The 16,881-nt window shown below is 36.2% G+C and overlaps 1 protein-coding gene across 1 annotated transcript; it reads right to left on the reverse strand.

Annotated features, from left to right (window-relative positions):
• Positions 1,093-5,266, reverse strand: LOC109725668 (probable receptor-like serine/threonine-protein kinase At5g57670). Its single transcript, XM_020254946.1, has 7 exons — positions 4,815-5,266; positions 4,393-4,647; positions 4,084-4,241; positions 3,889-3,968; positions 3,640-3,775; positions 3,318-3,473; positions 1,093-1,376 (listed from the first exon to the last, which is right to left on the reverse strand). Exons 1-7 carry the CDS (start codon positions 5,044-5,046, stop codon positions 1,227-1,229), a joined length of 1,167 nt encoding a protein of 388 aa, XP_020110535.1. The 5' UTR covers positions 5,047-5,266; the 3' UTR covers positions 1,093-1,226.

The following is a 16,881-nucleotide window of genomic DNA, read 5'->3' on the forward strand; positions in this document are numbered from 1 at the left end:
TCTAAGAGGGGTAAATCGAAAAGTCGGAAATTTTTCAGTGGTATATAAGCAATTGCCCTTTATATATATACTTGCACTTTATTTTAATTAGTAGATGTGCATTTATTAGATAGGCATTGATTACTGATACTTGTAATTTGATATATTTTCAGACACTTCATCAGAATATTTTGATATTGTGAAAAGAACAATGCCACCTAGAGCTAAGTATAAATCGTTCTACCATTAAAATTAGTCTACTAGTCTTATCAACATTTATTTTTTATTTTTTGCTAAAATCATACAAGATGAAGAGGTGCAAGATGTACACTTCTATCTATTTGGGGTATATATATAAATTTTTCCTTGTGAAAAAGTAGAAAAGTTTCCAAATAGATAAGAATTATTGAAAAATGCACCAGGACTACTCATGGGAGATCTTTTCCAGTGACCCCATTGGGAAACTTATTGACCTTGTTTATATGAATGATCATTTTATTCAATATATCTCTTTAATTTACTTAATAAATATGTTGTATTTAGTAGATGAGGAGTGTGATCAAATGTCTAGCTAGAATGAATATTATATTTCATCATTAAGTGTTTCTCTTTTTTGGACTATGAGAAATCAACTCGTATGAAATTCTAAAAAAATCAGAGATGCCAGGACTTTTTAAAAAGAAAAAAAAATCAAACTCTTTACTTTCAATTGCACAAAAATTTTTTATATTGAATTACTTTCAAATTATAGAAGAAAATTTTTATAGCGAATAATTTATTTTTGGATATCTTATTTTGACATCCAAAAAACTCCATTAATATAAGTGTTTGGTTGATTAACCTCAGACACGCATTGCATATCATGGATTCCTAATTGATAAAACTCTAAGATAAATGTATCCATATGGTGTTGTATCTTTGCAAGATATGTCAAATACCATATACGACGTTTCTCTCAATGTATTAATTGTATTTTAAGATTTTCATAATTTTACTAGTGGTGACATATTTCTATCATGTCGTATTCCATATATATTATTATGTTCACGTGACATAGATAAAATGGGTCAAGTGGCTTAACCTATCAAAATCAATCATAAATTACACACATGGCACTACAAATCTCAGATCGCCACAGGACTAAGTAGCTATATAAACATATAAATTAATATATGTACATTAAAATCCTCCTCATGTAATAACCTCCCATCCAAATGGGTTTAAATTAACTCGCAACCTAATCATGGCTAAGTGCTTATAAGTGATGAAGATGAAGAGGGGGTATCGAATTCGTGATCGTCGTCGAGATCGTCGAATCCCCAGAACTCGTCCTCCTCCTCCTCCGGCATCTTCCACCGCTCCTGCGAGATCTCGCCGTCCTCGAGAAGCTCAAAGACCTGCCATTGTCCAAAACTTTGATTAGAATACTAATGACAAGGATTAAACTAATTATAATTAAAACATTACGGACCACTTATCTCGTTACGCATGCATGAACTTGGGTGGCATGCTATGAATCTTTGTCTCTAATTAACTACTAAGATTTATATAAAACATAAACATAGAAATTATTAAATATAAAATATTTATATCTTAAAATTGTCTACTGCATGAAACCTTGCGCTTCCCGTGATGAGTCATGTAGGGGTGACACATATAGTTGCAAAGAGTATCCGAGGCTTTTATACACTTTCACAAGCAACAACTTTTGTGGACCGGGTCCACCGGTTCTCCAACGAACCTACCAATTAGCATATGTACGGACCTTAACTTAATATAACCTTTTATGGCTTCCCAAATTCTATTAGAATTAAATGATTTAAGGCAAAAATTTCATTAAATTACATAATATTCCTTCTAAGAAGTTAAAAACTAGTAGGGATTTACTAATATATCAAAGATTAAATTAAGTAATAAAATCAAAATTTTAAAAGTTTAGATAACCATCCTAGCTTTTCTACCATTAACATATTACGATTGCTTGGTCCATGATAGTCACTCGTAGACCGGGTGTATATATCCAAAAATAAGCCTTGCAGGGGGGAATAGAGAGGATTTTTTTTTTTTTTTTTTTTTTTTGGTCCTTTCCTTATTTTAATATTAAGCATGGGCAATAGAACAGTAATAGTTGTAACACAAAGTATATTACTATAATCACTCTATCTTTTGTCGGTTATATTTTATATAATCAATCCTTGTTACTAACACAACTTGAAATTGACTACAAACTCCTCCATTAAAAGACAAAATCAATAACTAATAAAAATTGACTACTCCTTAACACTCACACAGGCCCCTCAGTTTCGGGTCGGGTTTGTAGAGGATTAAGATCCTAATTAAATAGACCTCGAAACTAAGATATCAGTTCGGATTCAACTGCGGGTTCGGTTAAATTTGGGTCATCAACGATCTAAACAATGAGTAATGACAAAGATGATTGGAAAAGGTAACTTCAATTGTGGTTTACTACCAAAACCAAATTTCTATTGAACACTTTTCACTGGTAAGTACAAATGAGCTTTTAGCTAAATTAATGGTTAAGATTTGCATATATTTAGGGCCTGGTTAACAGGGGAGGGAAGAGAAAAAAAACCTGTTGCATGAGAAAGCTGTTTCCCACCAAACATGAAAAAGTGACTAATGATAGCAAATCCTCTAGTTTCCAAGTTGGCATGATTAATGAAAAAGCCAAATGTGGTTGGAGATTTTTACCCAAAAAAATAAAAATAAAAATAAAAATATTTGTAGTTGGGAGTTTTGGGAGTTTTCCCACAACTAAAAGCAACATAATAATAAGGGTCCAAAACTAGCTATTTTGGAGCTCTCTCTTTTGGTGGTTGGATTAACAACCACCTATCAGTCTCTTTATAGAAGATTCTTTGTTATCAATTTTGATCTCATGTATTTTTTTTTTCCTTTCTTGAGAATTTGTGTTTCAATTACAAGTGGTGGATCTAATCAACTTATTTTAGAACACACACGTTTAATCATTTCCATCTGGCTTTGATTTGAGTTCCAAACTAGTTGGAATAGATATATATAGAAGAAACTTCTCTATTTTACAAAAAAGGAAAAAAGAAATAATTAGCTAGAGGGTAAAAAAAAAAAAAAAAACTATTTCCTTTTATAATTGGAGAAATGCACTTTAACTCTCTACGCAAATTGTCATTGGTTATACTAATTCTTAATCATTGAGTACATGAGTACAGTTCATGTGTTGCTTCATTATACTACGCATATTTTTCTTTAATTTTAAAATAAATTAGCTTCTTGCATCTGCTTAACCTCCATAGAAATTAAAATTAGGTGACCTACTGTGAAACAATAAATTTTCGCACCTCGGTCATCGAAGGCCGCCATGTCGCGGATGCTCTAATGCAGAGAGCCGCGACGAACGTAAGCCGCTTCAGCTGCTCGACGTCGTAGCCGCCGCCGCCGCCGAGCCGCGGATCCACCAATGCTTCCACAATGCCATCACTGAGATATGGCTTAGCCTATGAACAACAACAAAAAAAAAAAAAAGGAAAAAAAAAATTCACCAGGTAACATTAGAATGATTATGATTATAACCATATATAACAATTAATATGACTTGTTCAGCAAGAGGAAATTAATTAGTAGTATAATCTTTGTTTCAGGGGGCATTGTGTAAAACTTTACCCAGCTAAGCAAGCTCTTGTGAGACCCATCAACTGGTTTCCTCCCTGATATGAGCTCCAAGAGAAACACTCCGAACGCGAACACGTCGGTTTTCTCGTCGACGATTCCGTGCGTAAAATACTCCGGTGCTAGGCACCTGATCGAGTCACAAAAATCACAGTTTGTATCGCCGTCGTCGAGCTCGATTTAAAGCTACATATATACAGTTTGCTTGCTGTTTCTTTCGACAGAAAAAGCTCGCTAGCTCACCCGAATGTGCCTTCGATCGGGGCGACGGCCCGGTGGGTCCACTCCTTCGGAAGCCATCTCGCGAGCCCGAAATCGGAAATCTGAGACGGCCGCATTCCAATTTTGATTACAGCCAGCCTAAAATGCGGATTTCATGCGAAGAAAATGAAGAGCCAGCCAGCCAGCCAGCCAGCCAGCCAGCCCAAAATTACCAACCTGGGGTACGAAGTTTGATGTGAGGAGTACATTTGATGTCTTGATATCTCTGTGTATGATCCTCCTCTGACACCCCTTGTGGAGGTACTGAAGCCCCCGCGCCGTCCCGACTGCGATCTCGAACCTCAATTTCCACGCCATCGGCGCCGAATTCTCGTCTACAAATCAAGCACGACGGAAAAACTGTGTAACGAAAGCTCGATCGAACATATATATATATATATATATATATATATAGTATAGTATAGTATAGTGTTTCATTTCCATTATTATTATTATTTCTTTTCCTCTCGTGAATGGTTTAGTTACCGTGGAGGTTAGAGGACACGGAGCCCCGCGAAGAGAACTCGAAGATTAGGTAGAGCTCGCGGTCGACGCAGCAGCCGAGGAGGCACGAAACGTTCGGGTGTCGGACGTGGCCGATCGTGCCGAGCTCCGTCAAGAAGTCCTTCTCCTTTTGCTCGTCGGTGGCGGCCTGCGTTAGCCTTTTCACGGCAATCACCTCCCCGTTCTGCATGACGCCTCTGTACACCTCCGCGTACCCGCCTCTCCCCACCAAGTTATCTAACCAAAAAAGATTTAAATTATATAATTCCGGTTCAAATTAAAAAGAAGAAAAATTAAAAAGGATCAGAATTATAAAAAGCGGGTGGTATATATTGTAGTGCTGCTGTGCTGTGAGGAAAAGCACTTGATTTTCTGTATATATATTTATATATATACATACATACCTTGGTGGAAGCCGTTGGTGGCTGTGCGGATCTCTTCGTAGGAGAAGCATCTCCAGGTTGGTTTCTGAGGGGGGTTTGAATCATTAATGAGTGCAGGGTCTACTACTAAGGTTTTGTTCTCATGGAGGGGAGGAGAAGTGCTTTCCTCAGATGCTGCTTCTTCGGCTCGGCTTCTGCGGCCGATGGACAGCAGCCGCTTCAGGCTTCTGCTTCTCAGCTGCAGCTGCCGCATTTGTATCAGAAGAAACTCTCAAGCTAGCGCCTTCCTTATTACTCTCTCTCTCTCCCTCTCTCTCTCTCTTTCTCTCTCTACAAATGGTGTGTTATATGCTTATGTTTAAAGAAGAAGATGAATTAAAGAAGGGGAAACTGAAGAAGGGGAGGGGAGAGGACGAGACTCAAAAGAATAGAATTTTAAAATGAAGAGCGTAGAGAGAGAGTGGGGGGGTTGGAGGGAGATATAAAGGCATTAATAGCCTTAAAACACTCTGAAGTTTGCATATATATATATATATATATATATATATATATATATATATAGAGAGAGAGAGAGAGAGAGAGAGAGAGAGAGAGAGAGAGAGAGAGCAGGACTGGCTGCTTCTCCAGGAGCACGGAGCTTCCGTGCTCTGAGCCGTTTTCGATGATGGAATTTCCGAATCGACGAGTCGCTCCGTTAGACTTTGATCTAGCGTTATTTGAAGTTTTTCTCAGAAATAATTTTTACGATTTTCCGATATCATTTACCTATGCAATCCGAAAGGATTCAAAATCAATAATTTTTAACGGCTAAAAATAAAAATCCTATAAAAAGTGGTGATAAGTACTAAAATTTTCGTCAGAAATATTGATCTTGTGTAGATAGTACAATTAGAATTTGTATTCAAAATTTTATTTGATTTGAAAATATTCTACCACGACAACTTAAAGCTTGAAAACGGCAATATCAACCATCTAAAAATTATTGATTATTTGAATCCTTTCCGATCACTAGGTAATAAATATCAAAAACTCCGCAAAAATTTTTCTAGAAACTTTAATACCCTGAGATCAAGTCTAACGAGCGATCGCGATTCGAAATTTCATCATCGAGAAGCGGCCTCAGGCGACAGAAGCGCTCCCGTGCTCCTGAGAGGTAGGCGCCCGCTCTATATATATAATATATATAATATATATATATATATATTATTAAAAAAGAGAGGGAGAAGTTTTTTAATTTTTTTTGCAAAATACACAGTGACATTAATAAATCACGCGAACAGAGGTTTAACTTTTATCGACTAAGAAGTACGAAGAGAGTGTTACTTAAAAAAAAAAAAAAAAAAAAAAGGGGAAAAAAAGGGAGTTGTTTGGGATAAATTATTTCAAATATTAAAATCGATCTGTAGGGTGCTTGTAGATTGGGTCTCCAAAAACTCAAAATTAGGTACTTTAAAAATCAAATCTTAAACTATTAGATATGATTTATAATTAATACTTGAAAGCTTTATATATACATCAAACTAATGTAAAATATTTGTGATGATTCTTTTCTTATGCAACAATCAATAGTTTTCTAGCACCGTTGATTTTTCAACTACTTGATACTATTAAGCTAATAATCCTAAATAAGTTCAGATTTTTTTTTTTTTTAATCAATAAATTTATCTAGAATTTTTGAATTACATTTAACTTTATATTTAACTGATTTTCTACTAACTATTTATAAATGCCTACAAATGGGAATACAACATATTTTAACTCGAAACAAATACTAAAACATCATAGATATATAGCATTAATTTTTAAATACTTACAAGTGTTCCATACTACTGATCGAAGATCACCATATTGTACTATCTAACTATTTTGCCCTTATTGAGATCACCAATGTTGTCCAAACGCGGGACCCGAAGAGATCAAATTCCATTCCTTTCTACGATCATAATATAAATAAGGTAGAAATGTATGGAATTTATCAAAACTATTGACTATTTTTTTATTTTATTATTCAATCTCTTAATTTGTTTGACTTAAATAATTTGATAGCTCTTTGAATATAAAATTTAAGCTAATTAATTATTTTAATAAACATATAGTTATATGAATAATATGAAGTATATACTTATTAAGCTCGTAAAGATAAGTAGCACGTTCAAATTTTGAAGTTAAAGAGTGATTAACTAGCTCAACAAGAATAAACTAAAATGTTGGATGGTAAAATCAAAATTTTTGAAGGATCGACATACCATATCAAGATAGGCACTAGTTGAGGTATGTTTTATACATTGTTATCTATAAATTAAGATCACTTATTATATATGCTCCCTGTCCTTCCACTAGGTTCTGGATCACTAGCTTAATATATAGAAGCAGCAAAGGAAAAATGGGGAAGATAATTTTTAAAAGAGCAATACAACTTGTAGATTTGCGTAGAGGTGTAAATTTTATACCGCGTCATCTAAAGATTCCTTTTCTCACACTAGTCTTTTCACATCCCTATTTTTTAATTACTAAAAGATCAAAAGAATTGTCTTAATCCTTGGATGGCTTGGATGTAAGATTCACGCCTACTTTATAAGTGTATAGGTAGCAATTTTCTTTTGGATTTAGAAAATAATGAGCTTCCAATTTATAAAAACAAATGTAACATAATTAAGTTATTTAAAGTTTGAAGTAGTAAATATGTAATATCCTAATTTTGGTGGGGATATATAGTCAATTTATTGTCCCTTAATTCTTAAGGCTATGAGGTTTTGCAATAATTTCTCATTCTTAAGTGACAAAGAGAGAGAGGGAAGGGAGAGGGAAGGGAGAGGGTCACTATCTCTGCCACTACTGCTCTGTGGGGGAAACTGGCATTGTATGGGCCACCCTTGGCCAACATGGTAGTTTGACAACTCAATCAAGCACCATTAGTTAGGCCTGGCCCATTTGATCAGGACCATTGGTTAATTTGATGCATCTTATTCTTGTTGCATCATCTTGTTGGGGCATGTGTTGTGTAGTGCTTGGATTTGTCACCTAGAATTGGGAATGATAGGTGAGAAGGTGAGCTAGGAGAAGAGATTGGAGGGGCTGTTTTGTATTCTTTTGATGTGTTTGTGTTTGTGTCATATATATGTATATTATGCATATTATTCCCATAGATAGATACAGAGAGAGGCTTAGTTGTCTATGGGGTAGATAGGGGCATCTGATAGGAGGAGGTTGCAATTGGGTTGGGTCACACTTCAATTATTGGGACACCAATTGATCTACATTATTATTTAGGCAAATAGCTAGACATGAAGAATATATATGTGCATATTCTAACTCTAGAGTTAGAGTCACATTGCACACAATATCTTTTATTTGTGACCGATCGTCCCTAGAGTAAGTGGCAAAGGGCTTGGTGGTTGATACTTGAGACCCAAGTTCGAATCCTAGTTGATTCACATTTCCAGCTAAGTTTATTTCTAAAATGAAATAAACAAAGCGGGTAGCATGCTTACCTTTCTCTCTCAAAAAAAAAAAAATCTTTTATTTGTGTAATAAGGATGAGGAATAACCACTACAACAAAAACGGTCTATAGCGACACTTTTAAATGTAGGTATATGTCAAAAAAGTGCTGCTAGCTAAAATTACCGACACTTTTAAAAAGTGTTGCTATATGTGGGGTCGCTAGGTATATAGTGACAGTTAAAGAGTGTCGCTATAACCTAAAAGAGTGCTGTTAATTTATCAACATTTATTTAAGCATTTAGCAACCGCTGAAACTCTATCTCGTTGGCTGCGGTGGTGGAGGAGGACAACAGTAAAGACTCTTCGTCTAGAATTTCAGTGGATTGAGTGAAGAGAGAAGAAAAGATGGTAATTGATTTTTCTTTTTTTTTTCTTTTCTGTTTGTAATCGGGCCAAATGGACTGGGTGTGGTGGGTTGAGTAGAGTAATCTTTTATTTTTGGTTGGATTGGGCTTTATATTTAGGCATTAGTAGATGTGTTTTTAAGTTTTAGTATAAATGGGATACTTACTCAAAAGTGTCCCAAACATGTGTCCCTATAACCTAATTCTGTTGTAGTGAACATGTAGAGTTAGGATTAAGTGACACATTTTTAAATTGATAATTTCTTTTGACATGTGTTAAATTCAAGTGTAGGTAATTAGTATTGGTTTTTAATATACATGACATTTAGAGGCCAACGAGCAAGAAATCCTAGCTTTCCCATTGTTACTTCTTATGCATCAAACATTTGCCTTTCCAAATTACTCATCGTCAACTTTAAGACTACTTTGATTTCTAGCAAATTGTCTTTAAGTTTTGAAACAATTTTTTTTTTCTTTTGTTGAAAAAAAAGATTGCAAACTATATGTGTCATTCAATATATAAATGAATCCAGTTACATGTGTGGTGCAGGTAGGCCTCAAAATCAAAAGAGTAAAATAAAAAAGATCCAAAAAAGATCGATTAAGAAACAATAAGAAAAGGAACAAATCCCAAAATTGCCTATAAAACCTGTCCCCACAATTCCATCAAATTACAAATGCCTGCAAGCACCAACTGAGGGTCCTTTCTCCTATTCTAAAATATTTGTTGTTCCTTAATTTCTAACCAAACTGCCCACTCAGCAATCACAAGTGCAGTAAGATCCTTCCTTCTACACCGAAAGCCCATCATCCTAACCCATAGTTCTTGAACTCTCTCTATCAATTGTCTTGTCTATAAGTCAGAAATTCCACAAGAACAAAAAATGTAAAGTATACACAAGTAGCGAACAAGTGGTCAATGGTTTCTTGACTGCCACCGCATAGCACATAAAGTTGATCACTTAGTTATTCTCTCTTCTATAGATTATCAGCTGTAAGGGCCCATTTCTAAGATCCAACAATATAAACATTTTTACTTTCTCTAGCATATTCAACCTCTAAATCCGTGGTTTATTAATATCGTTCACCGCCCCATCAAAAAGAATGTCATATGTAGACTTGATTGAAAGTATTTGGTTTGCATTCCGATGCCATTTGACAACGTCTATGTTGTCGGAAGTTCTGAAGGTGGAAAGCAATTCCTTGAGCTCCAAAACTCTACTCTCCTGTAACTGATTTCTAGATTCAAAACCTTGCAGGATTGCTCGCCATCTCCATCCCCTTAATGAGCAATGATCCTTTATTTTGATAGCTATCCTCTCTACGTTCTTGAAGATATCTGAATAGCTCGTGCATAGTGAGGTATCATCGATCGCACCATCTATACTATCAGAAGTCAATCAATTTTGAACCTTTTTGTTTGTAGGTTTTTTAGGTCTCGTGAATCAACTCCATTGAATTATGTTCTGCCTTTAAGACCACCACACTTAAGCAGTTTTACATGATGTCATGTGATTGTGAATCTTAAATCAATTGTACAATTGTAAGCATGAATCATTGTAGCTTCTAGGTGAAAACATAGTTAGACTATTCCTTTATGAAATTTGATAAGGCTATCCTTAAAATTGCGAAGGATGAAATCGACTATGGTTAATCGCATTGACAATGATGGTTGATCATTAGTCTATACGCAATTAAAGTGTGATTTGAACTAGTAACATAGTGCCTCTAGTTGAAGATACCAATTAATCAACTGCTCGAGTAATTGGTGGCTGAGTTATATATGTGCTTGATGGTGGATCTCCCACAACAAATAGGCCAATGACAAAATCATGATTTAGTAATCGTAATGTTAGATTATTTGAAGGATCAGTATGGAAGTGAACGAAAGCAGTGAACAGTTGGAATTGACCATTCATGGCACTAGTTTGCTGCAGTCGTGTGCATTTTGCCATTGTGTTATAGTGCAACGTAAACAAAAACCTTGTCTTGCACAAAAGTATTAGAATAAAAATTACTTTCAAATCACTTCAATGTAAAAGTATTATATTACACTGATTAGACCTTCACTGTCTCATACCACTCAATAAAACTGAATTGGTATAAAATCTAAATTCTTGCTACAAAGAAGTCTGATGACTAAGTTAATATCAAGGTTGATAGTTTATTTTATAGGTGATAATTAGTTAAGAAACTGATGAATTTGCGAAGAGAATTTCTCATTGAATAAGTACAATCCATGGACATAACAACTTTTGGCCCTAATTTGGACACATCCTAAAGGTCCTTATTATTGTTATTTCACCTTAATTTCTTGCTCTCTTTGCCTATCTTTATTCGTGCAAACATTCCTAGGTGAGAATGGTCCCCTTATCCTCTAGCTTCGATCTAATTAAGTTTGAACTAGTTGGTGATTAATAGGTTAAATTGCTTTTGTGATCAGAAGTAACCATATCCACATTCTCCCATTCGCATATATGTGTAGATTTTGTAAATAATTAATGATCCGTAGCTAATTAAGCAGTTAATTTTTATAAAATACTCTATACTCTATCACAATGATTCAAATCATTCAAATCAAAACAAATAAAAGTTTGAGTATAGTAGCCTTACTGCCCCCTCTCTCTTTCTCCCTCTTTGTACTCATAAGAATATAGTAGTCATTCTCTCTTCACTACACCAAAAGGAGCTTTTAGAGGCAATTCAAACAGCCAGAAGAAGTATGAAAAGTGTCGGGAAAGAGTTTTACCGGCGGTTGTTTGCGGCACTCACAAGTGCCGGCTATAAGTCTGTCAGTAATTATTTTACTGGCACTTCTTACAAACTGTCGGTAAATATTAAATGACCGGCACCTTAAAGTGCCACTAATAAAAATATATAGTGGCACTCATAAGTGCCGGATAATTTCTATATATAGATAGCGAGAGACAAAGAGATTAGTTGTGCTGAAATACTACTAACATTACGTGAATAGTGAATGCTATTCACTTTGCCATCCTTGAATGCCTAGGGTTTAGTTGGGGATTGGTAATAGTAATAATCCAAGTATCGAAAAATGGATAGTGATCACTATTTTTTTTTTTTTTTGAGAGATAGGTAGCAGTACACGCTACCCGCTTCGTTTATTTCATTTAGAAATAAACTTAACTGGAAATGTGAATCAAGTAGGATTCGAACTTGAGTCTCGGGTATCAACCACCAAGCCCTTTGCAACTTGCTCTAGGGACGGTCGGTGATAGGACGGACGGTCGGTGATAGTGATCACTATTCATATACTATTAATAGTAGCTTAGTTGAAGTATATATCAATAGCACAAAGTTATTGGTGTTATTAGATTTTTGACTCTTAGATGAAAAAATGTATGGTTAGGATGATGTGGGCCTCCTAGGGTTGAGAGAGTTATTAGTTGAATAGTATAATCTAACAGGTGAAAATAGTTAAAGGATTAAATCTAACGACGAAAAGCTCGGTAGCACCAAGCGCTCGGTGCTATCGATAATATCCTAGCCGGACTCTCTCTCTCTCTCTCTCTATATATATATATAGAATTGAGTTTCTATACTTTTAAAAGTACCAAATTATTGGTACTTATAGATTTTTAGCGTTTAGATTAAGTGATGTGCGGTTAGGATGATATGAGACCCCTAGGGTTGAGTGGGTGGTTGGTTGAATAGTATAATCTAACGGGTGAAAATGATCAAAGAGGTAGATCTAACAGTAAAAAATTTACAAGTACCAAGTGCTTGGTTCTTTTACAAGCACTATAGCCAGACTCTCTCTCTCTCTCTCTCTCTCTGTATATATATATATATATATTCCGACTTTCTGATTTACCCCTTTTAGAAGGCTAATATTAAAAATACCCTTTTTACGTTCCAACCAATCTTCACGAAATTACTATTTTGCCCTTTCAAATATACCCTTCCACCATCACCAACTTTTCTAATTTGTCATTAAGTTAGGGGTACAAAAAGTATTTTTATTTTTGGTCTTTTCAAATATACCTTTCTTCCATCACCAACATTTCTTTTTTGTTTTTAAGTGGGTCGTAACTACATAGGTATTTTAGAATAACGGAGGCATATATGAAGGGTATATTGGAAAGAACAAAAAGAGTAGAGGTAAATAAGATATTTCTGAAGTTTTGACGGGTATATAGGCAATTATCCCTAAATAAATATATAGGCTAATTTGCATAAAAAATCTATTAGTAGTCCGCCTTTTTGGATTTTGCAGATCCGGGTCTGATTTTAGAAAATTGACCAAAATACCTTTGTCGAAAAAAAAAAGCAAAGGCCGGAGCACCGCTAGGCGGGCTCTTTTTCTTCTTCTTACTGCAGGAGTAATTTTTTTTTCTCTTTTTCTTTTTCTTCTTCTTCTTCCTCATGCTGGAGCATTTTTTTTTCCCTCTTCTTCTTCTTCTTCTTCTTTTTCTTCCTGTAAGAGCACGAGGTGCGCACGGCGACTTCCGGCCTCGCCACGGAGCCCGACCGCTCGACCCCGACGCCCCGCTCAAGCCGGGGAAGCTCTACTTCCTCGTCGNTTTTTTTTTTTTTTTCTCTTTTCGACCCTCCTCCACCGCCTCCCCGACTTTTTACAACAGTAAAGAAGGCAGCATTACGTCTTCTTCCTTTTTTTTTTTCCTCTTCAACCCCTCTCTATCGTCTTTGTGATTCTTCACGACGGTAATGAGAATAGCGTCGCATCCTCTTCCTCTACCTTCGCCGGCACAAAAACCGACGCCGGTGCCGGAGAAGGAGGACTCGAAGCAAGTGCAAATGAGAGCGGAGCGGAGAAAAAATATGCAAAAAATAAAAAAGTAAAACAACTAAAGAATAAAACATTAAAAAATAGTTTTTTCTATAAGAAAAATAAAGAAGCAAAGAGAAAAGAAAAAGATGATAAATTTGCACTATTTTAGAAGAATGTTGCACTATTTCATAGGAACGTTGCACTATTTTTTAAGAAATTTATCCTCTTTGAGAAAAAAATATAATTTTTTGGATAAAAGTTGCACTCTTTGAACGAAAATTGTACTATTTTGCTACAAATTGCACTATTTGCCTAGAAAGAGGATGAGGTGAAGGAGAAGAAACAGTATAAATTTTGGGCAAATAGTGCAATTTTCGTTCGAAGAGTGCAACTTTCGTTCAAAGACTGTAACTTTTATTTAAAAAAGTATATTTTTTCTCTCAAAAAGTGTAAATTTTCTCTAAAAGAGTGCAACGTTTCTTTGAAATAGTACAACTGTCACGCCCCGGGACCCAGCGGAAGCCCGCCCGACGCGTGTCCAGACCCGCCATATGCCTACAATATATAAGGCGTCTACAACAAAGCGATAAATTAAAACAATAATAAACCAGTATCTAGAGATATCAGAGTATGATTACATCTAAATTTTAATAACAAAAAGAATAATAAAAGAGCTAAACAACTAATATAACCAAAAGGGTAAATACAACGAGTTCCAAACATAAAAGCTAAATGTACAAAAGTGGTGGTCTCTACAAGGTACAAAACTCTCAACCTCTCCAAAAGAACAAAAAGAGAGGTGAACCACCTAAATACGGAGCTCCTCGCAACTAGCTAGGGGCAACACCCTTGCCTCGATCCTGAGCCTCTCCCGGCGTGGAAGGCTCTGTAAAACATCAAGAAACAGGGGGCGTGAGAACTATTAAACAAGAGTTTCCAGTGGGCAATTACTGACCTTAGTAAAATGCACCACTAGGCTAAGAAGCAAAAGTAGTAAGTTCTAGCATTTAAATAGAATGAACGACATGTATTTATAACATGAATAAACTTGCTAAATTACTATACCTCTACTTTAGAGTGTATTTTCACAATATAAATACTATTCTAACATAAATATGCATAAATATAATCAACATGATATCCACAAGTACAACTAGTAAAGTGTCATTGTTTACTAATTTGTCTAATGTCCACTTTGCACTTTGGTTCAACGATGTTCCAATCACGTAGGACCTACCTATGGGTAGTCCGGCTTGCGCCGTACCTAATGGCCCCGTGGTAGTCAACATCCCCACCCTCGGAATGAGCCTCTCCCACGGCATCCCATTTTGGCGCCTAATCCTGCACGGGCGAGCTTATGTCGCGTTGGCTATCTCCGGAGTGTCGGCTTGTGGGGAGCGACCCTCACAAGCATGTGCGAATGAGCACAATGGCAAGCAAGCGTAAATGTCCGTCTCAAGTCCAATGTCATCATGTCTAAAACATGGTATATAAGCTAGCGACCTCAAGGCCTATCACAATGTCATCAAGTAAAGGTTTCACATTTACTATGTTCCAGGCCCCTTTATGACATTCTTATCCACTATGTCCAATATGAGTTCTAAGTCCAAGAGCATATTATATAAGTCATTTTCTTTACAAGAAATATGATTCCAAACCATATAATAGAATGCTATTTTCATGCATGCTAACAATGCATATATCTCTCTTTACTATATAGAGGTAATTTTTATAAAATATAACATATGTATTTTAAGCATTCTAAACGACTCGTATGCTCTGTCTAGTATGAATATGTATGCATTTTAATTTTACGACAATTAAAAATTGACATAGGTGGAGTTTTTCTCATTTCGATGAAGTCAAACCTATCGAGACTCCTCGTAACCCTTCGTTTGCACCGACGAAGGTGTCCACTACTCTCCTAGCACCCTAAAGGTAATATTAAGAGAGTTAAACGCAACAAACAAACAACCCAACGGTCAAACTTTAATCAACCCAAGAAAAAGGGCAAAAACTCACCTTGTAAGGTGAAAATCTCTCTCAATTTCCAAATGAGAATTAGAGTTCTTCAAATCCAATCTAAACAAAGGTTCTAATAAGATCAATTGGGTTTCAAAAGCCTCTAGTCAAAAATCCCAAAATAAATCCTAAATCCCACATTCTAGGGTTCATCTCAAGAAATCCTTCAAAACATGAATCAAATGTAAGAAACATATTACTAACCTCTTTGGATGCTCCACACTAGGTTAGAAACTAGCTAGGGTTGAAGATCTTTCTTCCAATAAGCTCAATCTTTCACTTCAAGGCTTCTCCAATGGTCCAAGAGCAAAACCCAAGAAGAGGAAACCAAAGGAGAAGATCAAACCCAAGAAAAACAAGTAAAAAGGGAAGGAAAACCAAAGAAAAATGGAGAAGCCTCACCTCCTCCCTCCTCTGGTTGCAGCACACATCCCCTGTCCAAGGGGTGAGGGTGGATATAAAGTGTTGGGACGATTTCAAAAAGAACCCTCAAAAACTGCCAAACTGCAGTCTGCACTGCGTACCGGTACACGGGAAGTTGTACCGGTACAAGTCCATGGTACGCGCAAACCCGAGCCTCGAGTTAACAAAAAAACTGCACTGGTACCGGTACAAGCCCGATGTTGTACCGGTACAACCGTCCATTCCGGTACAAACTTAATGCTGTATCGGTACACAGCTCTGCAGAATCCAATTCGAGAGCAGCCTAAGTTCTTCACTTTGGAGAGCATAGTGCTAAGTTTTAAACCTCGAGTCTCAGGATGCGAGCCATGGGTCGGAACACTGTGAACGACCCTCTAGAATATCTGGAAAAACTCGGAATACAGATCAAACATTCGAACCTTACAATTTGCAAAGGTCCAGTGTGCTACAACAATTTTTTTCTGAAATAGTGCAAATTCTTTATCTTCTTCTTTTCTCTCTGGTTCTTCAATTTTCTTATAGAAAAATTATATTTTTTATATTATATTCTTTATTCTTTTTTTTTCTGGCTCTCAACAGCACTGGCTTCGAGTTTTCCTTCTCCGACACCGGCGTTGGTGCCTGGGTCGGTGAAGGCGGAGGAAATGGATGCGGCGTTGTTCTCTCTCTCTATCTCTCTCTCTCTCTTTCTCTTTCTAGATATATATATATATATATATATATATATATATATATATATATATAGCCAATTTGCATAAAAAATCTATTAGTTTTGAGCTTTTGCAAAAATAGGCCGCCATTTTGGATTTTGCAGATTTGGATTGGATTTTCAGAAAACTGACTAAAATACCGTTATTCCCTTTTTTCTCTCGTTTTTTTTTCTTTCACTCCGAATAGGGTGGCGGAGGTGGAGGTGGCCTGCCTCGCCTCTGTCCCGCGCACCCTCGCCCTCACCCTCGCTTGCGCACCCTTCGTTCGCCCGCCGAGGCCGCATCTCAACTCTTTTTGCATCTTGACCCTTTTTTTTTTTTTTTTTTCTCTCCA

The sequence above is a fragment of the Ananas comosus genome, linkage group 2 (assembly GCF_001540865.1).
Source record: "Ananas comosus cultivar F153 linkage group 2, ASM154086v1, whole genome shotgun sequence".
In the NCBI taxonomy this organism is placed as follows: domain Eukaryota; kingdom Viridiplantae; phylum Streptophyta; class Magnoliopsida; order Poales; family Bromeliaceae; genus Ananas; species Ananas comosus.

Excerpts from the sequence above, each read along its gene's own strand:
- LOC109725668 (XM_020254946.1), bottom strand. The coding sequence starts at position 5,046 with ATGCGGCAGCTGCAGCTGAGAAGCAGAAGCCTGAAGCGGCTGCTGTCC. Across the intron at positions 4,242-4,392 it reads CGTGTCCTCTAACCTCCACG|ACGAGAATTCGGCGCCGATG; the intron begins GTAACTAAACCA and ends CTTGATTTGTAG. Across the intron at positions 3,776-3,888 it reads CCGATCGAAGGCACATTCGG|GTGCCTAGCACCGGAGTATT; the intron begins GTGAGCTAGCGA and ends TGACTCGATCAG.